This window comes from Grammomys surdaster, unplaced genomic scaffold, assembly GCF_004785775.1.
Source record: "Grammomys surdaster isolate TR1022 unplaced genomic scaffold, NIH_TR_1.0 170, whole genome shotgun sequence".
Lineage (NCBI taxonomy): Eukaryota > Metazoa > Chordata > Mammalia > Rodentia > Muridae > Grammomys > Grammomys surdaster.
In genome coordinates this window covers 19,636,212-19,661,626 of record NW_021604618.1, presented here as the reverse complement: position 1 = coordinate 19,661,626, position 25,415 = coordinate 19,636,212, and the positions used below count along the sequence as shown (strand labels likewise).

Sequence of the window (25,415 nt, the reverse complement as noted above, 5' to 3'; positions counted from 1 at the left end):
GAGAGAGAGAGAGAGAGAGAGAGAGAGAGAGAGAGAGAGAGAGAGAGAATATGCAAGCAAGAGTTCATGCACAGGGTACAGGGGGAGTGTTGCATGGAAGGCATTGGAGGAAGGAAAGGTGCAAGGCACATATAATTGTAAATTTTAAAAAATTATTTTAAATGCATAGAAGTTCTGTCACAGATACTACATTCTGCCAGGCACAGTGGCCTATGCTTTTCATCCTCATACTTGGGAGCCAGGCGCCAGGTCACCTGGTCTGCAGAGTGGGTTACAGGCCAGCCAGGGATACATACTAATACTATTTGTGGCAGATTTCCTGCCCAAATTTGCAGCAGAGTCCTGTCATTGGATAGGGAAGAGGGAGGCGGAGCTAGGAGTTGGGAGGAGAGACAAATGCAGGGAAAGAGGAAGAGGGGCAAGCGAACCAGAGCTGGAAGCACAGCGACTGGTCACTACAGGGGCAAGTTAGACAGAGCAGCCTGGTGGAACCAGTTCAGGAGCTCCAGTCCTGCTGGAGAGCTTGTCAAGACAGATGGGCTTAGAGCAGGAACATGGCGGCCAGGCCAAGAGCTAGCTGGATGCTCCTTTTTTTCAAATATCTCCCACTACAAATACTCATACTCATACTCATACTCATACTCATACTAATACTAATACTAATACATTCTCACTATACAACAAACTTCCACATCTAAGAAACTTTAATTCTCAACAATAATATCTTAATTACCAAATCATACATATCTACCAACCTTTCTTAGCTGTTATTCTCCTATGACTTCTAACAAATATCCGAAACCAGCTCACAAGCTCTCTCTCAAAACTAAAAAGTAAAAACTCAGTAAAAAGACTCACAACCATTCTAAGAAACAGCAGTGTGAGCCAGGTAGAAGAGCACTTACCCAGCAAGTGGGGAGGAGAGGGGAGGGAAGGAGCGAAAAAGGAAAAGGAGGGGAAAGGAGAGGAGGGGAAACCAAATGCCTCTGGCAAGAAATCCTATCCTAGAGCAAAGTAAGGAGAAATCTTTATCAAGTATAGCATCCTTGCTTTTGATTATTTTTGCTCTTTAGTCATAAAATCGCCCATGGATATTCAACTAGACAGAGAAAACTGCTCAGGCTGACGGCGACACTCTGGACTCATCTGGGGTGTTACAGACTCATCTGTTGCCATTACACAATCAAAGTCACAGACATCTTGAACTTCATGAAGACCACTGTCATAGAGTGGATCTACACTCTGAATCAAGAAATGGATATCGAAAGAGATTTTAATTTAATATATCAAATAAGTGGTGGCAACAGTTCCTGAAGATTCTTACGAACCAAATGGATAAAGAAAATTCTTGATAAAGCTACTGGGAAAAGCAATGTTCAATTCCTCTAATTAGAAAGCTTTGATGTACATCATGACTACAGAAACTGAAAGGTACACACAGTGATAATCAAGTGTGGATGGATGTAAGCCCCTCTGCCTCTCCTTTCTCATCCATCAGGATGTAAATGAAAAAATGGGCTAAAATATAAAAACAGCAAACCAGAAAACTACAAATTCATTTTCCACCAAACTGAAAGAAAAACCAACCTTATTAATGGCGCATGCCGTCTTCTCCCGGCTGATACCACTGCTTGTTCTGATGATCTTAGATAGATCTTCACGAGCAGCAAGCAGATGTGCCAATGTGACTGTTGTCTTGGGTGACAAAGCATAACGCTTGGGCTGGTAAATTCTTGCTATGTTATCTGTTTTTGCCTAAATGTCAGTGTGAGAGGAAAATTAGCAGAAGTAAATATGAATGAAAGCAGTAACAAGCATAATCTTTAAAAAGAAGAAAATTCATAATACACAAGCAAGGAAACAGAAAACAGAGAAAGCATCCTAACATCTCAGGCAATTTATGTAGTCAAATAAAAAGAAATAACACAGATATATAGAACAAAATACTATTACTCATGTTAACAGAATACAAAGCAAGTAATAAATAAATCTTGCAAAACAAAATCCAAATGTGAAGTAAAGGTGAGGACTATCAATTGTCTGGATGGAGGTGCTGGCTACTGTCAGGTCTCCCTCACTTTAACTTACACACTTAGAGCAACTGTAGCTCTACAGGGAATGGTTTTAAGGAAGACAAGGAAATAAACAAATAAAAATCTAAGGTTAATCCAGAAACCAAATATGCAATAACAACATAAAGGATTTTTAAGGTAGAGTCCTACCATATACTAATATGTAATATGAATTTATCATTTTAAAGGTAACATTTACACTAAATTAAATGGGCCAGAATGCCTTCAACTTGGGAGTTATTTAATCCTCAGAACACTCTTCTAGAATTGTTTGTTTTATCATCCCCATCTTCCGCTTTCTTAAGTCACAGAAATAAGCGGGGAAGGGATGGATAGATGGACACATGCATCCATAAAAGAAGGAAGAAAGGTCAAAAGGACAAAAGGAAGGAAGAGGCGGGAGAGAGGGAACTTAAATCCCTAAAACAGAGAGAAATCCCAATTGTTCCACATGCTAGAGCAGGAAGCACAGCCTGGCCCTATGTGCAGGGCATCCACTACCTTACCTCTCTCTGATTAACTGGAACCTGAAAGAACAGAACAGACTGATGGAGCAAGACAGAAGATGGATATTTAGAGCCTCATACAAATGAATGTAAACATGATCAAAGCAGCGGGACAGCTCACAGGAAGAGGGAAGACTCTTCTCCCTGCTATAGCTGATGGGTATTTGGCAGAGCAGCACCAATGACGTCAGCAATGAGTCACATAGTCACCAAAAGACATCACAGGGAGCAGAGCTAAAGTTTTATCTTACACTTTAAAACCTACCACATTGTAAAGATTAATGTTTCCATACATTATAAACCAAAGGGTTTAAAATGGAATCATCAGAAAATTGAAGAAATATTCTTAAAAGTGATACATGAACTTTCTTAACAAAAAAGTTCCATCAAAAGAAAATCAGGAAGTCACAGAAAACAGCATCAAGATGCAAAAAAGAAAACAGGAAATTCTAATGACTAATAGGTTCATGGAGCAAGTTCAATTTTCCTGATAAGAATAAACAAATTAGTAAGTTTATCTTCTTATCTATCAAGTTAAGAAGAAAGTTGGTTATGTCTACAGTATTAGGACAAAGTGAGATATGACAGTATTTAACTGTACACAGGAGCTTCAAGTATTAAAACTAATAGTCTTTCATATAGCAATATCCTTAAGCATTCACAATAATACACATTGAAATTTACAGTAAATTATGAAAGTAGTAAAAATTAAATATAGAAAAATTGCTGATATTAAATAATATAGGGAAAGGTATAAAATTATGATTCTGCAGATTGTAGAATCATATGAGAAATATAATACACAATCTTCAAAAAGACATGGATGCACCTCACATCCAGACCTACAGGTCCTGAGGATCTAGGGATCACTGTGCATCCAGGTCTCTAGCTTCCATGGACCAGAAAATAGCATAGGTACAGGCCTTCTGTTCCAGTGGGTTCAGAGAAAAGCTGGGAATGATGCTCCTGAGGGTCCCAGAAGCACCATGTGACCAAACTTCCAACCTCAGAGATCCAAACAGGGCATGAGCTTTGGCTCCAGCGGTCTCTAAGGTCAGTGTGATTGTGAGGTTTTAACTTCTGCAAGTGCTCACCACAGGACTGAAGTCAATACTTCTGTGGTCCCAGAGTTTACTTCAGTCCTGTACTCTAACCACAGCCTCCAGATAGATTGCATTAGACACAGATTGTAGTGAATCTGATGTTTGCCATCCTGCCCCTAGTGGGCTCATAGACTCACTCCAAGGGCAGACCAAAGTTTTGATTCTATATGGTTTTGACTCCAGGCTTAGTGTCACCACCCTGGTCCTCATGATATACAGGCAAAATGGAATCATGTCAGAGATTCCATTTGACGATCAATATCAAGTTTCACCAGTCCCTATAGATGAACTCACAACTCACAAAGACATCCCTTTAGGACAGCAGTTCTCAACCTGTGGATCACAACCCCTTTTGGGGTCAAATGACCCTTTCACAGGAGTTGCAGATGATCATATTTTTACATTAAAACGTACAGCAATAGCAAAATTATAGTTATGAAGTTGCAACAAATATAATTTTATGGTTGGGGGTCACCACACATGAGGAACTATATTAAAGGGTTGCAGCATGAGGAAGGTTGAGAACCACTGCTCTAAGAAGAATCACGGAATATAACACACTCAACTGGACTAGAGGAAGAGGAAGTCAAAACTTATAAAGATAAGCTCACTCCAACAGAAGACAAAACACAACACAGTAACACAAAGGCTATGACACAGCCACCACCCATGCATGATCCATCTCCAACCCACCTACACTCCTAGGAAGTAACCCAAGATTACAGAGATAGATAGCTGAGTGTCTGAGAAATAATTCAGAGACTTTTAAAAGAATCAATGGTCGGCCGGGCAGTGGTGCCGCATGCCTTTAATCCCAGCACTTGGGAGGCAGAGGCAGGTGAATTTCTGAGTTCGGGGCTAGCCTGGTCTACAGAGTGAGTTCCAGGACAGCCAGGACTACACAGAAAACCCATCTCAAAAAAATCAAAAACAAAAAAAACCAACAAAAAACAAACAAACAAACAAAAAACCCAAAAGACAACAACAAAGAATCAATGGTCATACAAAGGGTCAAAGAAATGAATGCACAAATTAAGGAACTCTATCCAAGACCTGACCAAAATATTCTGTAAAGTGAATGACAGTCAGTAAAATTAGAGGCAGATATTTACATCATGAAGGAAAAATTCATCAAGAGGATTGAAATGTTGAAAAAATAGACAAACATGTGAAGATGGTTAATCAAATAAAAACTGAAAGCATCACTAATAGACAAAACCACACAGCAGAACATGCTTCAGGGATATAGGGCAAAGCTGAGACAAAAACACAGACATGTAAAGGGAAAGAATACATGAGGTGTAAGGAGGAAAATATTAAGGAGCATGACTGAAGTTTCCAAGAAGTCCTGTGTAAAAGAAGTTTAGAGTGAAAATGAAATGGAAGAGGCATACTATTTATTGAAGGTTTAGCAGGAAACATCCCAAACTTAGAGAAAGAAATTTGTTTTCAAACACAAGAGACCGACAGAACTCCCTCCAGACATGACCAGAGATGAAACTCCACACATGTCATAGTCATCATGTCAAATGCAATGTGGATTAAGAACCCCAAAAGCACGGGAAAAACATCAACTCACACACAAAGGCAGAAGTGTCAGCAACCATAAAAGCCAGAAGAGCTTGGAATGAAATATTCAAGTTCTGAAAGTAAACAACTGTGAACCAGGAATGCTATACCCAGGAAAGCCATCTTCCCAAACTGATGGGAAATAAGAATTTTTCAAGAGAAACACAAACTAAGGCAATTCATGCCAACCAATCCAGCACTACAGAACATTCTTAATAGAATACTTTCTAGGAGAGAAGGAAGGAAGGAAGAAGGAAAGAGGGAGGGAGAGAGGGAGGGAGGGAGGGAGGGAGGGAGGGAGGGAAGGAAGGAAGGAAGGAAGGAAGGAAGGAAGGAAGGAAGGAAGGAAGGAGGAAGGAAGGAAAGAAGGAAGGAAAGAAGGAAGGCAGGGAGGCCTGTTTCCTTAACCCCAATACATGAAAGTTATTCTCCATGAAAAGCTCAGATAAACAAGTAAGACCTAGGAAAGAAACAACTAAATCCAACATTGCAACTCAACAAACTCTTGAAACTAACACAGGAGAAGGAAAGGAAACACCAATAACTCAGCAAAACAGAACATCATCAAGTAAATTTATAGGATATAGTAAGCTCATGTCTATAATAACTGTAATTATAAAGGATCTTGAATCACCACTAAAAAGATATAAACTAACAGACTGGATCTAAAAAAAAAAAAAAAAGAATCAACTATATATTATCTTCAAGAAAGAGCTAGCAAAGATATAAAAAAAAAATGGAAAATAAATTACCAAGCAAATGGAAACTGTAAACAAGCAGGTAGTTATCCTTGTATCAGATAAAGTAAACTTCAAACTAAAACTAATTGAAAGACATAAAAAGGAACATTACATACTAATAAAGAGAATGATTCATCAAGAAGATACAATAATTGTAAATATTTATGCACTGAATATATTGGAGCCCCTAATTTCATACAAACACTAAAAGGCATAAAAGGTCACATGAGTCCTTACACAATAATTGGGCAGGGGTAGCTTTAATATTCTACTCTCATGTTTAGATAGATCTTCTACACTAAAAGCAAGTAAAGAAATTCAGATCTAAAATTCACTATCAATCAACTAGACATAACAGAAATACACAGAATACTCCACCTAACAAACAAGGAATACATATTGTTTTTTTTATCAGCAGCATGGGACCTTTTTCCACAATCGATTATATCACAGACAGAAGTCCAAGTCTCAACAAATATAAAAGAAAGAAAACAATAAGATAAATAGAATTCCTCACATCCTATTAGAACACAATGGAATAAAATTTGAAAACTACAAGAGATATAAAAATACTGGAGACTAAACAACACATAAAAATGAAATTAAGAATAAAAAAAAAAGAATTAGCACTGGATCACCCAAGAAATAATACAGAAAAAATTAAAATTCCTAGTGATGAATAACAAGGAGACTACAGCGTCTCGGACCCTCTGGGTACGGAAAAGGTGGGCCTAAGAGGAAGTTTTACACAGGAAACCTCACAGAGTAAACATTCTGAGGGTATCAAGTTAGCAACCTAAAGGTGCATCTCAAGTCTCTTGAAAAGCAACAGTCAGCCAATCCTGAGCCCTACAGATAGCAAAGAATAATGAAGATTAGAGGAGAAATCAATGAACAAGATAAAAGAACACATAAAATTAACCAAAGAATTGAGTTTTAAAGAAAGAATGGCAAACCTTTACCCAAGCTGATAATAGGATAGCATCACAACAGACTCTAATGAAATACAGATTATTAGCGATTACTATGAAAAATATACTCTAAAAAGCAGGAAAACCTAGAATAAATGAACCTCCTAATACAAATCATCTTCCAAAACTAAAGCCAGAAGACATAAATAATAACTTAAACAGACACACTGCAGGTATTGAGATAAATCAAGTCTATGCTCAAAGAGAAGAGAGGAGGGACATTCCATTCAGATCCATTCCCACAAAATTATCTAGAAATTCATCTTCTTGATGATAGCCACCTGACTTGGCATCTCTGTTGTTTGTGTGTTACTGCAGACACAGGACTGGTTTCCTGCACAATTCTTCACACAGAGACAGAAATATCACCAAGACCAAGAAGAGAGAAGCCCAAGAGCTGGTCCTAAGAACATACGCATGAGAGAAGTACATTTGCTAAGATGACACCAATGATACATACAACAGCTACTCTCTTAACATTGATTTTTGTATCCTATAACTTATCTATATGTGTTTATTAGGTCTAAGAGTTTTCTAGTAGATTCGCAGAATGTTTTTTAAATGAATCGTGTATTTGCAAATAATGATAGTTTAACCTTTCATGTCTTTGAGTTCTCTAACTGCTAGTGTCTTAGACTATCCCAGGCTAGACACTCACTGAATAAAGCTCATATATTGCTTTTGTGTTGCTTTAACAAAATCCCTGACACTGGATATCTTACAGGTTTATTTGGCTTGTGATTTTAGTGATTAAAACATTCAAACAGCATGGTGGCAAGGCCCCCTAGCTACATCCCAACATAAAAATAATGGGAAAAGAGAAAAGACTATGTTGCAGGGGTCAAGTTCATGACAGTTGCACTTTATTTTTTTTTTTAATTTTTTTATTTATTTTATTTTTTTATAGCTTTTTTTAATTTATTTTTTCTCAAATCGTAATTCATTCACACAGGGGTTATAAACACAGAAAGGCAGGATGTGGGGAAGGGAATGACATTGGAGTGTGGGTGATCAGGGGGAATACAGATATCTTCAGAACCGGGTATCGGCTGGGTGAAGGTTCAGGGGACAAGTCACTATGACTCTGCCTATGACTCGCTTGTCCTTATCTAAGTTGGTATTGTCTGCCAAGGCTACCTATTTACAAGGTCTATGACTACTCAGGCTTGTAAATTTCCACAAAAGCTGCCTGTTTACAATAGCTTATAGTCATCTGTTTCAATGTTTTTCCACTGAGACCCAAGACTTGGTGTTAGTATACATGTATGACAGGCCTATTGCTGATTTTAGGCCTATGGCTGATTTTAGGCCTTCAGTGTGTAAGCAGGGCTGCCCCTGACATCTCCTCCCTTCTCTAAGTATAGAAGGGCTGTGGCAATTCTAATCTTGCGAAGGCAGGGATAGAGGCCTGACCTCCACTACTTGAAGAGGACCTTGTAATGGCTCTTGTCCCCCTGGCGTTGTTCAGTGAGGCATGAGGGTCATACCCATCCTGATGTCTTTTTCCTGGAGAGGGGATACTTTTGACATCAACCCCTATGCAGTCAGGCTTGTCCCCCAGGGAACCTAGAGAGATATTTTTAAGTTTTATTTATATTCCCTTGCAGTGCTTAGCCTTGCAGCCTAAGCAAGAATTCAGATTGCCAGTCAGAGGGGGTTCTGGGTGGCCCCTCTCTGCTTGATCTAGGGGCAGAAGTCCCCTCTTTTAGGTTGGGTGGAGATGGGTTTTGGGAACACCCTGTATAAAGTAACAACCTCATTTTGAGTCTCGTGGTCCTCCATAGCTAACTTATGACAATGTATCTGAATAGGTTTTGCTACCAAATTATTTATTTATCTATAAATTATTATTTATCTTGTTTCACAGAGTTAGTCAACCTATTTAAGGCCCAGGGACCAGCAGAAAAAAGCAAAAAGAACCCAAATAATGGTCCCAAGATGGGAGGAAATAGGCTTGACAACCTTGGAGAGGCTGAAAGCCAATTCTTATACCAGCATTCATCTGTCTCTTTCTCTCTCTGATTTTTCTTAGGGCCTTCACTACCTATTTCATGCTCTCTTTAACCCTCCTTGTCTTGTCTATGTAAAGGCAACCTTGTTCTTTAAGGGCTGTACACAGTCAAGAGCTGTATACAGCCTTTTCTATTGTAATAGAGTAAATCAAGTCCAATAAGGATCTTTGCGATTTTAGGAGGTCTCTTTAGACAGTGAAATGAGGGATTTCTTCAGATTAGTGATGTCAATTTCTAGCTGTTTGATGTTCTTGTCAGTGGCCCTTAGCATCTGGATTAGAACTTCTAACAGCAGACATCACGGGTGATTCATTTTTACCTGGGATGCTACCTGAGTTGAAGCTCCTGGGAGTTCCTCTTTCTCTCGGTTTTCTGGGGTTGGGTACAGAGCTGCCACCTGTGACCTGCTCTATGCTCGGGCCCAGACCGGAAGTCGACAGCTGCACTTTAAACAGCCCACTTCACAAGAACTAGTTCATTCCTGTAAGACCAAACCTCAGGACCAGGGATAGCGCATTCATGAGGGTGGGTAGGCTATTTCTCACTAGACCCCAATGACTACCACCATGGTGGGAACCCAGCTTCTAGCACATTAACCTTGAAGGATATCAAATCACAGTGGTCCAAGTGACACCAAGTGCTAGAACCCAGGAAGAGGTGCCAACAATAGTCACGAGGTAATAGCAGAGCTCCACTTGTGGTCAAAGCTGAACAGCAGGCAGCAGATATGAAGCGAAGGGTATTGACTAAAAGCTGCTAGGTGAATAATGGCCACAAAGGATTGTCATATATTGGATACTACAGAGCCTAGGACAGCAGTCCTTGAAACAGGGAAAGTCCAAAGACTGCCCCTATTTACTGTTTGGAAAGTTCTTACACTATGATGTGGGAAGAGCAGAGGGAACCCCAGACGACACTAGGTAAAGAGCAAAGGCACCAAGCTACCTGAAAAGCTTCTAGTTGGAAATGGCTCCACTCCTCAACTCTCTTCAATAATGAGACAACATGCCACAGTTACATGGCCTAAGAAATACAAGAAGCATGTTCCAACATCAGTCCCTCCTAAACCTGATCCTACACTGCTTTCTTCATTAGCTACTCACTATCTGTACCTCACTCAGCTCACAGAAATACTCCTTTATGCACTGGTATAAATTAAGCCATGCAAATTAAAAATAAAGGTGAAAGCCAGGGGGAAACGTCATCAGCAAACATGGACCTGTAGGAGACTAGCATCATTGTATGGAAGAGCACTGGTAACTGAACATGTTGGTCAGAACAGAACTAGAGTGACTGGGGCCTAGGTACCTACAGCAGAGAAAACACGGCAGGAGCTGCCCCACACTGCCACCTACAGGACACCAATGGGAGAGCAGCCTCACCTTTGCTCTATCCGACCATCCAAAGGACTGCACTGTCACATCCAATCGTTTCATTAACATCCGCCGGCGGCACTCATATTCACAGGAAAGGGCATCATTAATTCTTTCCAGTTTTTCCTAAAGAATTTGGGAACGAAACCACAAAGATTAGACTCTCATTCTTCCTCAGAGAAGAAGTTTGGAAATCACTGTACTTTAAATTCTAAGTGATCATTTTATGATCCTATGAGACTATGAAAAAATATTTTAAAACATTTAATGATAAAATATTGTGTTCAGAAGCTATTAAAGATATATATCTTTCATTAGATATATATTTACTTATTAAAACATCAATTTACTAAGCAGTGTACATTAATAAGAGAAGAGTATGCCAATAATTGCTCATCTTGCCAGCTTCACAAATACCCTTTCAAGTTATCACTATGTTAATATATTGGCCACTATAAATATTCTTGACTAAGTAGTATATTTTAAATTAATGACTTGATTGAGGTGTTACTCAATGATAATCTTGAATGATAGATTACTCTAGAATATCAATTCTAATTCTCCAAAATACTAAATGTCCATTTATAAAAAGAAGCCAGTGCAATGGACTGGATGTTGCTTGTCCCCTCAAAGGTTCCTGTTGGAGGCATGATCTGCAAGGTGGCAGGTGTAGGGAGAGAAAAGGAAGAGCACAGATAGCCTGTGTGAAGTGGGGCCAAGGCAGAGAGTCTTAGGTCAACTAACTGTAGGTAAGACCCCAAAAAGGACTTTGGGATACCTCTTCATTGGTATCTTCTTCATGTACACAAACCAGCCTTGCCATTCATCAGGAGTGCCAGGTACAAAAATCGGCCCCGCCAGAGTTGGCACTATGTGGTTGGGGTTTTCAGCCTTCAAAACTGCAAGCTAAGTCTCTTTACCAATGGCAGCCTGCCACGAGTATTTCACTACAGTAACAAAAAATGTTTTACAATGAACTGATACAGTTATGCCCTAACTTAGTTATAAAACTAGTAAAGGGATCACTTACTGCCTGTTCAGAACTTAAATCAATCTTTAGCAATGGTTTTCCCACATGGTTTTTCTGGACTTTAGAGAGAATATCCTTCACCTAAAAATAAACATGAAAGATTACCAAAAAGTTACATACATACATACATACATACATTTAAAACCATTTTATTCTTCTTTGATGAGCTGTTTTGAACACCAAATAATGACCATGTTAAAGTGAAACAAATAAAACACATCTTCACCCAGCAAGAAAGAGGGTCACAGCAGTGCCAAATCAAATCCCTGGTGCACAGAAGTGCCAGTTACATTAATTCAAACCACAGACCATTCTTGCCCAGGTTAGAGTTCAGAAGTGTCACAAACCATGAGTGTACAATGACTTTGGAATTTCCTCTAACATGGCACTCTTTACTTCCTGGTAAACTCTCAAGAAGGAAACCACCACATTTACTTTTTTTCAGATGAACACTGTAATTGGTACCTACTCTGTCCTCACTGCTCCACAAGACAACACAGGACAAGCTCTCTTCTTCCAGTCCTGACAAACATTTTTATTACTTTTGCAGGGCCACTGATTGAGGGTATCATTTTTATTTTGTAAACAGGACATTGGATAATTAGTTTTCCTTTTGAAGCATCACAGGTCATTCCAATAATAGTCATTTACCCTGAAGAAGCTGACCGCAGAGTGAAAATCTGAGCTGCCCTCACCTTCCTATCTGGGGAGTGGTTGACTGTAATATTATACAGTTACCACAGTGAACAATCAGAATCAGTAATTAAAACTTCAAAATCATGCTGAAGAAATAGTTCAATGATTACAAGCACTCACTGCTCTTTCAGAGGACTTGGGTTCGATTCCCAGCAAGCATATGGTGGCTCACAAGCATCTATAACCCCAATTCCACGGGATCCAACCAGCATGCACATGTGCACATACATGCATACAGGGAAAACAACATAAATAGATACAAAACAAATTCAAAGTCACTTTTAAAACTGGGATGATAATAAGAAATGACTGTGAAAAGGACCAGGGTTTTTTCCAGGTGCTTAGAATGTTCTAAAATTAGTCAATAATTAGTAATAATGGCTATTCAACATAGAAAACAGACTAGAATTCACTCCTCTGTACCTTTAGCGTGGGTGAATTTTTAACATGCACATTGCATCTTGAGAGTTGTATTTAAACATCACTTAGAATAAACCTGTGTAGTACTGCCCCAAATTGTAAATTCTCTGCTCTTCAGAGTAGTCACCTCTCCTGTGACCACAGAGTTACCATACAGGATGCTGCATCTTGTTTAAATTCATTTACTTCCTTAAGGCTGTTTCTGTTCATTCCCCAAATGCCCTAGCTACCTGCAGGGTCACCTCACTCTCCATATTTAACACCTAGGGGTCAGTTGCTGCCTGTCACTCAGGAGGACCCTGATGCAAACACCTATGCAAATGTCTCAGATTTCTAAAACTCAAGGAGATTTAGTAGACTTGTTACAGAGAGAGCAAAGAGCAGCAGCCTTGGAACTTGAGTGCCTATACTCAAATATCAGGTCTACCACACTGTAAAACAGCACCTCAGTTTCCTCCCATGGAGGCTGCAAGCAATGAAAACCCTGATCATCACCGCACGTAAATATTCAGAACGGTAAATGACAGGGATTTGCAGTCACATAACTGAACAGCTTAAGTTAGAAAGAAAAACTGTCTCAACCATAGCAAAGTATCTTCTAAGAAAGTCCTATGTAGAAAAATAAAATTCAGAAGTCTTTTCCTTCTGATAGGAAATGAATGATATACAAAAGTGCCCAGGTGGCGTTTCAAGGTAACATGCAAGAGGTACAAGGTTATAGCTGTTCTTAACTACCCTACAGAGGACTTACTTATACATTTGCTTGCTCATTGCCAAAGAAAGCACAGTGTGAACATCCCATGGCAAGTGTCTTTCATCTTGAAAAATTATCTACTTCTTTCATTACATTGTATTACAACCCTAGCTGGGAAAGCACTCCTTGAATTTGCAAAGTCACTTTTATTATGGAAAACTCTGGCAAAACCTTAGGATTCATTCATTAAGATATGATTTCTCAATATTAACTACAAATTAAGTTACATATACATCTAAAACTTAGCTTGCATATAAAGCTTGGAGAAGTATTTTATTTTGAAGCTGGGGAGATCACCTAGGGCCTTCCATATGTAAGGCAAGGGCTCTAACACCAATATGGACTTCTAGTAAGTCATTTAAGTTTCTTTTGAAATTAATAGCCTATATATCACAATTAAAAGGAACATTTTATTCAGAATATAACATTGACATGTTAGCATTTAGTTGAATTTTTGATAAAATTTAAAATATATATCTATGATACCTTTGATTCCACTTGGCTCAGCAGAAGTGGAATGTCTGAAGTGTCTGATTTGGGGACCCCAAGGGCATCACATACAGCTTGAACTTCCTGGCAAATTTCACTATTTTTATCTAACTGAGAATTTTTATGTTTTTTCTTCTGTAATATTTGTAAAGCTTGAAGTTCTGTACTTAAAAACACTGTAACAAAAAAATCAGAAAATAACATTAATATATGCATGAGAATTTCTTGAAAAAAAAATTGCTGAATTATAATTTATTTAAAACAAGTATCAACAATATTGAAATCAAGACTAACTTACAAAGAACCAAAGAGAACAGCAGCTATAGAACACCTCAAGCTAGAATGACAAAAAGCCATTACTCACTGAATTCTAAAAATAGCACAAAGTTCAACCAAATACACACTCTTAGGGGACCCTTAGATCAGCTGTTGGATTACAGATTGATACATGATCCAAACCTATAATTAAAAACAAGCCTTACTCAAGGACCCCAAAGGTACAAACTATATTTTGTCTTATTTTCTGTTATATGTTCCTAGTGCCTAGGGCACTTCCTGGTATAAGAGTAGGAGATCAATAAATGTTTCTAAACAGTCAATCAATCCCCATCACTACAGAGAAGACACAATAATCTGCACAACAGTCTAATTTCTCAAAGAATTTAAAATAAAAATAAGTTAAGACTTTAGAGATGACAGAGTTAGCCATTTCATCATAAATGGTCAGGTATGGGTCAGGCAAAGGAAAACATGCTGAAATACCACAGAAAGCACAAACACAGGGATTTACTGCCTATACTATGAGTGTTAATGTGTGTAGAGTTTAAGCTGTTTATGTAAGAATGTCTAAGACAGCGAAACACTTTTAGTCAAATGCAAAAGCCTTCCCAATATGTAATACATCTAATGTCTCAATGATCAAAGTGTACAAATTCTGACCTGAAAATAACAAAAATATGTTGAACATGTGCATTTCAACACCCAAGGGAAGACAACTTACGCAGAAGTTTCAAGCAGTCATCCTTCTTTGTGAGGCGCTCGTTAATATCTCCTGATACAAGTTCTGAGTATGGACAGGCCATCTCTTTTAAAAAACCACTTATCTCAAGCTGGAAGCTCTCTAGGTCATCTCTCCCTTTAAAAGAAGAAACCATACACATTCATCGAGCGCTTACCACATAATCCACCACTGTAAAATTTATCACAAGTTGATTTCCACTCTACATTCAGCTCCAGATTTTCACTTCCAAGTCAATCTTTAGCTGGGTAGTTACAAGACTTGGGTAAAATCAAACACACCAAGTCTACACACAGAGAGTGACATCTAAGTTTAAGAAGATGAAGAGCATGTCATGGGACTGGAAATATTTCTACATTTAAATCTCTGATAAGTTCCTCCAAATGGAGTCTCCATGGAATCAGGTGAGCTGGACATTTGAGTACTAGGGACCAAAATACTCAAGAGCATCATCAGAGCTACAGTTGTTAACTGGCTCCATGGCAACTGTACAACTCTACTGCTGCTCCATGCTCAGACAATGAGCGCAATCATAGACGTTAGCCTCACAGCTATTTTTAATATAATTATGAGAAATCCCCATCATGCTTTAAATGTACATATTTCATTTTGCTTCAAATGAATTTTGTCACGTATGACAAAGAAAACTATTAGGTTTTCTTTAAAAAAAAAAAAAAGACAGCTTTGGAAAAGAATGCTACTTTGTTCTTCAGCAAATAACCAGTAATTACTCACTTTTCATTTTATCAGACTATCTGAAATTCTACCAAAGTTGCAGGAAGACTCCAGTTACCAGATGACAATGAATTAAAAGAGCTATATAAGGTACTAAGAGGTTTTTAATCAAAATATTTCCATGTGAATCCTTGTCCTGAGATAAAGACTTGAGAATAGTATTTAAATTGAGGATTATACGTATTTTTAAAACAATTCAAAATGAGTGATAGTCAAAGCTTCAATTTTTAAAACAGCTAGCTGACACTACCTTTTCCAAAGAATGATACTGAGCCTATGTCCACAGATAGGCAGGGATAGCTCATAGTTTTGTAGCAAATTTAAGAGTCAATTTTGAATTTATGTAAAATTCAATTCAAAGACTCTTTAATAAACAGTTTCTTCAAATTTCTGACTTTTTCTTAAACAGTCGTCATACTGTTGATAAGGCCACACATCACGCACTGTCGGTTTGCTTTACTGCTGAGGGGGGAGTGGGGGGGACAGAGCAGGGCAGCATACCAGCTGAAGTGATGCTTTCTTCCAGGTTGCATAAGGACTTTATCTGGGAGCCTAACCAAATGCAGAGCTCTGAAAACTCAGGTGAAGACAGTCCACCCTCTGCTGCCTTGGAGAGTGCCTGCTCCTCTAACAGTGGACCCTTATACCTAGAAAGGAAGAAACAACAGTTTAAAAGTGAAAAATTGTCTTAATATTAGCCATTCCAACCAGAGTAAGGCGAAATCTCAAAGTTGTTTAATTTGCATTTCCCTAATTGCTAAGAACGATGAACATTTTAATTTCTTCTATTGAGAACTCTCTATTCAGATTCATAATTCTTGGGAGGAGATGCAAATGATTCCCCAAATAGGCTGTATTCCCTTGGATACCTCTCAGAGGCTGAATGGCCAGCTCTGAAGACACACTGAGAATACAGGACTTGGATTATTTTAGCTGAATCTAACCTGAAGCCTCCTTCCTGCAATCTAGCTCCCATGGCACCAGAAAGTCCTATGCAAGCTGCCAAGGGAAGGAAACACTCAACAGTCCTACCCTCTAAGACACCTATGAACTATGAACACCTATGACAACAATGACAAGCATGGCAAGACTCCATAGAGTACAAACTTATGTTTGTGGTAACCATCAGGTGTCTAAGTGAACTTAAGGCCTGCTCAACAGAGAGGAAGCCATGCCTGGCACTTAAAACCTAGCCAGCTGGAGCTTGTACACTCAGTCTTCAAAGAGAAGCTGCATCAATTTGCTAAACCAGCATAACTCCTTAACTATACCCTAAATGGTACCCTCATTCTCACAGATAAATGTAGCTTCTCTCTCCAGCAAATAGGGATGTTTACAGAAGCCCATAACTAGACACAATCCAGAGAGCAATGGACTAAAGGAGCCCAGACCCAATAGATGCATCTGCAGTAGAGCACCTACATCTATGGCTCGGGGAACATCAAGGAAGAAGGGGTATAAAGAGTGTAAGAGCCAGAATACCAGCAACTCTGCTGTAAGACTGCTTCTCTTAGAAATGGCTGCTTAAATAAGACCTGAACAGACAGTACCAACAGGCATGCTAACACAAAAGGGACACAAAGATCTCAAACAGCCTCAGTCTAGACAAAGAACTACAGTCAACGAATGACTGCTGAGAGGATCAGCCCCTCCCAGAGATGAGCATCCTGCCTGGTTATCCAGTACAAAATGGTCAGCCCTAAGACTATATTACACACAAACAACAAAAATGGACTCACCAGGATGTTTATATATCAGATAGATAGATAGATAGATAGATAGATAGATAGATAGATAGATAGATAGATAGATAGATAGATAGATAGGTGTGTAACAATATAATAATAAAGAACAGGCTACCAATTGGAGAGTTCTGGGATAAGAGAGAGGCTGGAGGAAGGAAAGAAAAGGGAAAAAAGAACTTGGTTTTTCTTGTTTACTTGTAAATTCTTTTTTTCTTTTTTAATCTCTTACTTTCTCTAGGGGGAAAAGACTAGTCCTCTCTGCCAAGCCCTGCTGCCTGTTTTTCTGCATCATTTTATCAGAATATAGACATCAACTATATTGATTTGGGATTGTGGCTGCTTTCAGGGTAGAACAGCTGTATAATTTACTGTTTATTCTTGCTCTATGTAACTAGGATTTAGCTTTTTTATATATCTTCTAGTAATTTAAAATATTATAAATAAAACAGTACCAGTCTTAACAGCTTTGTGCTGCCCCAATTGTAAGAACTGTAGTGAAAAAAGCACAAACACAAATCTCTAGCTCATGACGCTAACGAGATCTTAACCTGGGCTATTTGTTTTACAGCTTCATCATTTAAAATATCTCCACAAGCTGTATTAGCCAAGACACTAAATTCTCCAAATACATTATACATCGCCTCAACTGTATTAGATACCAATTTTCTACACTTATACTTTCTGAAAGTAAAGCTTTATTAGGCACAGCACACCCAGATCTATCTTAGCAGAAGTCACTCAGTTTTCACCCTGATATTTAAGTCTCAGTCTCTCTCTCAGTCTCTCAGTCTCTGTCTCTCAGTCTCTCAGTCTCTGTCTCTCAGTCTCTGTCTCTCTCTGTCTCTCTCTGTCTCTCTCTCTCTCTCTCTCTCTCTCTCTCTCTCTCCCCCTCCCTCCCCCCTCCCTCCCTTTCTCTCTCTCTCTCTCTCCCCCAACCCCGGGCGGTGGTGGCGCACACCTTTAATCCCAGCACTTGGGAGACAGAAGCAGAACTCATTTCTGAGTTCGAGACCAGCCTGGTCTACAGAGTGAGTTCCAGGACAGCCAGGGCTACACAGAGAACCCCTGTCTCGAAGAAAAAAAAAGGAAAAATTAAAAGCACATTCATGTGCCCAGTCAAGTCTTATGAATCCCCAAGATTCATTAATACTTCCTCGCCTTCCTGACAACTCAGTCAGACATTCCTCTACCAGGATGGCATCTTTAATTCAAAACTCAAAATCCAATGGTGGGTTCATTCCCAGATGATTTACCTAGTCAATACTTGATAAACGTGACTTTGCTTTTTAATTTTTAGAAATTTGTTTCCTTTTTGTTTTTATTTCACTTTTATCATTTTACTGTATAATCATATAGAATATATAGTTTTAAATTCTGACTTCCAAAATAAGATACATTCACACAAATATCATTTACCATGTTTTTTTTCTGTTTCTAAACAGGGCCTCAGTGTATAGGTCAGGCTGGTCTGGAACTCACTACCAAGTTCAGGCTAGTCAACTCATAATCCCCCTGCCTCTGCCTCCCAAGCCCTGAAACTATGATGTATGCTACCACACCCCTAGTTTTCCATCTACCTTATGTTCTCTACATGGATACCCATCCCATAGGTGTATTAGTTATACTGTACTAACTATACTGTATTAGTTAATTTGGGCTATCTGCCTGCAATTACTTTTAACATAGATATAAGCATACCCCTTTTTCCCTTTGAGATACAAGATAGCTGTTACACATTGTTTGGTACCTCGCTTAAACACACACAGGCCTACTTCAGACACATCTGCAGGAATCAGAGCAGGCTTCTTTTCTACTTGTGACCGACCCCTTTCTCCAGAGTTTGTTATGCATCCTTGAGTAGATAGGTATGTAAAGTAAAAATCCAACATCTACTGATAAAAAATCATAAATTTTCCCTACTGTAGTTTTACCATCCAGTTATCAATAGTACCCATTCCCCATATCTCACGAAAACTGACAAACTTTTGGGTTTTTTTTTTACTACCTACTGAGTCAAAAATGAGCTATATGTCATGAAGAAAATTTTCTGGCACTCTGTAGACCAGGCTAGCCTCAAACTCAGAGATCCACCTGCCTTGCCTCAGGTGCTGGGACTAAAGGTGTGCCATGTGCCACCACCTAGCTGTGAATATTTTCAGACCTACATTTTGCAGATAAAGAAATGAAGCCACACTGGGTGTGGTGTCCACACCTTTTGTCCCAGCACTTGGGAGGCAGATGTAGGCAGGGAATCTCGGTACGTCTGAGGCCAGTCTGGTCTCCTTAACAAGATTTAAATAGCAAGTCTGAAATGGGGCTAAACATGCATATTTATAAATCATTTAATCTTTGTAGCAATGCTTTGAAGTAGGTACTAATTCTAACTCTGTAACCTCAACAGATATGTAAGTTATAGCCTTAAGAATTATGCCCAGATATGACCCCAAATACTCTACATAGCTCTTAAACCTCTGTTAACACCTGTTATTAAATGAAACAACTAGCCTAAGTCAGAGGATGAAGCCAGAACAAGGCAGAGCTGCAGGTGGACACTGTCTGCTCCAGCTGAAGACACTCCCTCCCCTGCATGTCACCCCCACCCCTGGCCTTAGAGAGCCTCTCCCTCCCCTGCATATCACCCCCACCCCTGGCCTTACAGAGCCTATCACTGAAACTTAAGAGTAAACATTCATTTCTCCTCTTGTGCCCATTTCTACAATAAAGCAATTATAAGGTTCAACAAAAACTGATCAAATCACCAAAAATCCTGACTTTAGGCAAAAGGAAAAAACATAATCGTCAATGTCTCAGCTCATCGGGTAAGGTAAAAAAAAAACAGAGACAATGATGCAGCCAACACACTTGAATGTGCATTTGGACTGAACTGCAACAATGACCAACAAATGAAACTGTTCAATGCATGGTAGGCCAGTGAGAAGTATTCACACTACCTCATTTCATCGCCATCATCCCCCGCATGGAGCATACTGTGGTTAGGCTCATTTTACAGATCAGCAAAGTGGATACAAGTAACTCAACTAGGATTTCGATAATCGTGGCAACTGACTAACCTGAGCTGTACAATCCTCTATTGCCTATGTTCTTCACACTCACTGAACCTTCCAGAAACATCTCTTTTTAATTATTTATATAGCAGCAGTATCTAAAAATATTCTGTGAGGTAGCAATAAGTTTGGTATGAAACAGTGCATCAAACTAAAGTAGCCTCTTGAATATCTGGTCAAAATCCAGTCTATGTTGTGCTGGGTGTGGTCTAGAAATCGATTTCCCAGCCTCTGGGCATCAGCAGCCCTCTCTGTGCTCTCACAGCCCCAGGGCACTTTCCTACTGCACCAGAGCTCTCTAGATACCCACTATGACTTCTCCCCATAGGAAATGACAGCGAACATTTAAGAGGTGCATTCTTGATTTCAATGGAATCCTGTTTGTGATGGAGGCTAGCAGTCCAACATTCTTATTTAATTGGAGAAGTGCTATTCTTACCCTAAATACCTAGGGAACACACCACCTCTTACTTGAACTATAATTGCTAGTTTGACATTGCTTCAAGCTAGATGAATAAACCATGGTTTTAGTCCATTAAAGTGCTGTGGATCTTCCTCACACAGATATCACCCAGGGCCTAATAGTTTATGTTACGGATGTTCTGCCTGCATGATTGTCTGTGCATTAGGTAAACATCCAGTGCCTGGGGCCAGAAGGGGGCATTGGATCTCCCGGAACTGTAGTTACAAATAGTTGTGATTCCCCATGTGAGTGCTTGGATCTTCTGGAAGAAGTGCTCTTAACCACTGAGCTATCTCTCCAGCCCCTAATTTATTTTTTTAATATCAGCCAGCATAAACAATACAAGCCCTTTCTTTTCCTATCATTTACCCACCCCACTGGTCCTGCTGCCAACTTAGTTGTCCACCTCTCTGCTTTCCATACTCAGCCACACTGTTCAACCTGTAAACAACTCTCCTTCAGTCTCCATCTCGTCTCACAGTATTCTACCCCTGAAGTGATTTACACCATCCACTTCCTCAGTGTTTGCTCTCATAGCTACCCATGCTGTCTAAAGCACTGGACAGCTCTCCTAGGGTTCCTGGCTGGGAGCCTCTTGTGCATCTAACATTGCTTTGGTCAATTTTCTTCTTCTCCCATTCTTACTATTATCTTTCATCTCTCCAAAGTCCACAAGCAAGACCTAACACCCCAAGCCTTCAGCCCCCTCCCCTCCTTTTCACCAACCTTCTCTATTTCCTATTGGTCACTTTCTCCCTGGAGGTTGTCACAACCATTAAACTTCCCAAATTGTGAATTCAAGCACAGCCGTCCTTAACCACACCTCCTATCTCTCCAGTTTCTTTCTCACTGTTCACCAGCAAACACACTTTGACCTCACTGAATCTCCACGCCACTGGCTCCTCTGCATTCTCCGTATTTTCTGGCTCCCTCCCATCTTCACTGTCTTCCCTACCCAATTTTGATTCCATGGTTATCATTTCACTTGGTTGCTTAATAAATACTGGCTGAGGAAATGAATCTTTGAGTACTAGGGGCTCATCATAAAGGACCATCACTAAGTCCCATAATGGACTTCTTTCCTCTACACTATGATGCACCCACTACCACTAAGCAGACATCATATTTTTCCCAAACAATTAAATAAAATTCCCCAAACAGTGTGCTGGCAGAGTAACTTTCAAGTCCTTTCCAGGTCCTATTAGTAGATAAAGAAAAAAGGAACAACATAGTTGTAAAGGTACTGCACGCTCTGGTCCTCATCAAACTCTGCAGTCCAGCCTCCACCAAGCCTGGCCTCTGCACTCTGTCTTCTAGCCACATTGCGCCCTCTTGTTCTAACACAGCAGCACACTGCAGGATTCCAGGGCTTTTATCTACTACCATTCAGGGCACACCACCCTCCTTCCCCATCTAATCTCACTTAGTTGATTTCTACTCATCCTTCCTACTTCAACTCAGCTACCACTTCTTCAGGATCTATCGCTAACCCATAAGCCTTTTGTTTCATCACCCTGATTTTTCCTTTGAGGCACTTATTACAGTGTATAATAGACAACCACATCTGTTTTTACTCTCAACTGTGAGCTCTGTAAAGCCAGGAACCAAGTCTGTTTTGCTCACCACTGGACTCCTCTGAAAAGTGTAAGACACAGCCATACTCCATAAAGGTTTGAAATGAACAGTGATTCTCAACCTAGGCTGTGAAACTTTGTAACATCTGCAACACTATAATATACCTCTGAAGATTGACTCAGTGAGTCAGTAGTATATACCAGACCCTAATTTTTTTTTATCAGCTCTCTGCATGGCTGCAATGCCCAGCCAGACCAACTCAGCTGAGATGGATTGTTCACAAAATCATTGACTACTATAACCAAGAAGCATGAAATCATTATTGGCTTTAGGATACTCGTTTCAGGCAAGAGAAAACTGATTCCTTTTTTTTTTTTTTTTTTTTTTGAGACAGGGTTTCTCTGTGTAGCCCTGGCTGTCCTGGAGCTCACTCTGTAGACCAGGCTGGCCTCGAACTCGGAAATCCGCCTGCCTCTGCCTCCCAAGTGCTGGGATTAAAGGCATGCGCCACTACCACCCAGCTGACAAAACTGATTCCTAATCGATATTTTTTTTGTTGCTGCAACACACTACAACTCTACATTGGTCTTTTACAGTTTTCCTTTCTAAGACATTGCATTAATTTCTTACTTTACATGACAATCTAAAGCACTTTCACTGATCAACTATGTGGTTTAAAGACAACAAAAAATACAATATTCACAATCTACATGAAGAGCTGAAAAGACAGTGATCAATTACAACATACATAATCAGTAACATTTCCCACATTTTGTTATCACAGAGGGGGTTTTCAAACTTCAAAATTTTGTCCTTGGCCATTCAGGAAACACCGATTCTAAAGTGTGCAACAGTTCTGGTCTTTCATTTAACAAATATTTTATTCAACATCAAGTGTTATGCAGGGTAACAGCAGTATGCATTATCAGGGTGCAACAAAAGTTACACTTGCTATATATAGTTTAAGAGAACAAAACTAAGGGGACAGGGCATGATGGTTTCCAGAGTCTTTAGGAGCAATTACCCTAAAAAGAAACCGCCTATAAGGAGGCAAATAACTGTGCAGATGGCGCCAATGTTAGGGAAGAGATTTGTTTATTAACCCTCAACCGTTTGGCCCTTTGGTCACTAGTACACAGACTCCTTTGAACTTTTTCTTCAATCAGGCACTGTTAGCTGTGACAGATCCCACTCTAGTAAGTTGCCAGGGATCCATCAGTGAAGAAAGCTGACAAGGCACCCGTTTCCCGAGAGCTGGGTGAAGTTCATGAAACAGGGAAAAAGAGCAAATGCTGTGAAGAAAGCCAGGATGGAAGGGGTAACACTGCGTGTCCAGACCACCTCATCACCGCCACCCCTGGGGTTCCTCCTAACACTGAAGTGCTAGTATCACTCTGAAAACTGTCATTTCTTCCTGCCTACCACACAAACGTGCTTTAAAGAATGAAGAAGGTCAAATGCAGGGACTCAACTAAGAGTCTGCAGTCTAAGAAGCGGTACTGTGTCCTCCCCAGCCCTGAGTAAGCCACGGATTTGAGCGGCGTGTGACACAACTGTCCAGAGACGACTGCGGTGAGGCGGGCGCGGGATCTACTTCGACACAAAGGGCGTCCGAGTCCGGGGAAGAGACGGCTGCGGGCTGAATGTAATGATAGGGATCAAGGCTGGCTCAGCCTGGCCGCTCAGCGCAGCCGCTCGTTCCCGCCAGCTCCCATGGTCCCGGCTGCCCGGAGCACAGAGGCCTGCGCACCGCCCGGTACACACGGCCTGCCCCGGGAAAAGCGCACGCCCGTGCCACAGCAGCCACGCGCAAGGCCGGCGTCCGCTTTCCTGATCGGTGGCCCACGAGAACACTCACCCCAGCGCCTCCAGAGTGTCCAGAACGTCCCCCTCCATGCTAGTTTCGGGCCCGAGCTCTGGCCCTCTCATGGTCGCTCGGCCCAAAGCTGTTCGTCACTCTAAAAATCCCGCCGGAAATCAGCGTCATTACACCAAAGTTCCGGAACTCGTAGCCGTGGCGACCGTGGAGGAGCCCATGGGACCCAGGCCTGGAAACAATCCCTGCTTGGTGCAACATAAAAGCCATGTTTGCAACAATAGATTTTTTTTAAATAATGGAAAATAAGCATCTTTGTGTTAGGTCTTATCCACGTGTTGAAGTCACTATCTTTTAATACCATGATTCTACTCTAGGTGTTGAATACTACTCCACCTTAGATTTTTAATTTTTGTTTATGGTGAATGTATGTCAGGTATGTGTCGATGTTCTGGAAACCAGCAGAGGGCAACAGATGAAGTCCTCTGGAAGAGCAGCCACATTCTTAACCAATAAGACAACTTTCCAGTCGTTCCCCCCCCACACACACACATACACCTCACTTTTTACAGCAAAAATTCCACAGGAAACTATAATCTCCAGCTAGAAAGTAACAAGAAGTCTATCTACATAAACCCATTGAGCCAATACATGCACCAGTGCTCTAATAAGAGATCTAGGGTATCATTTCATTATGAATATAGAACCAAATAAGTGAGTTATTGTGTTCATCTATCTGCAGAATCACCTCAGATACATACTCGAGATGTGGTGTTGTCGCCGGGCAGTGGTGGCGCACACCTTTAATCCCAGCACTTGGGAGGCAGAGGCAGGCGGATTTCTGAGTTCGAGGCCAGCCTGGTCTACAGAGTGAGTTCCAGGACAGCCAGAGCTATACAGAGAAACCCTGTCTCAAAAAAAAAAACAAAAAACAAAAAAAACCAAAAAGATTTGGTGTTGTGTTGCTGGTCATACATGAATGTATTAGCAGCAAAAGGTACATCCATAAGAAATAAAAGCAAGGCCACCACATGCCTTTAATCCCAGCACCCAGGAGGCAGATGTATCTCCCAGAGTTCAAGGCCAGGTTAGTCTATATAGTGAGCTCCAGGGCAGCCAGAGCTACAGGGTGAGACACTGTGTCACAAAACAAACAGCTGAACAGAAAGAAAGAAAGAAAGAAAGAAAGAAAGAAAGAAAGAAAGAAAGAAAGAAAGAAAGAAAGAAAGAAAGAAAGAAAGAAAGGAAGGAAGGAAGGAAGAA

General features: G+C 40.2%; 1 protein-coding gene across 1 annotated transcript in view; it reads right to left on the bottom strand.

Annotated features, from left to right (window-relative positions):
• Fam98b (family with sequence similarity 98 member B) overlaps positions 1-24,304 on the bottom strand; it is a 26,632-nt gene extending 2,328 nt beyond the window's left edge. Inside the window, 7 exon segments of the mRNA XM_028767081.1 lie at positions 1,588-1,755; positions 10,356-10,472; positions 11,377-11,457; positions 13,733-13,911; positions 14,736-14,870; positions 15,990-16,135; positions 24,195-24,304. Coding sequence (XP_028622914.1) covers positions 1,588-1,755; positions 10,356-10,472; positions 11,377-11,457; positions 13,733-13,911; positions 14,736-14,870; positions 15,990-16,135; positions 24,195-24,265 — 897 coding nt within the window. The 5' untranslated portion in view covers positions 24,266-24,304.
• Positions 24,305-25,415: the final 1,111 nt, after the last annotated feature.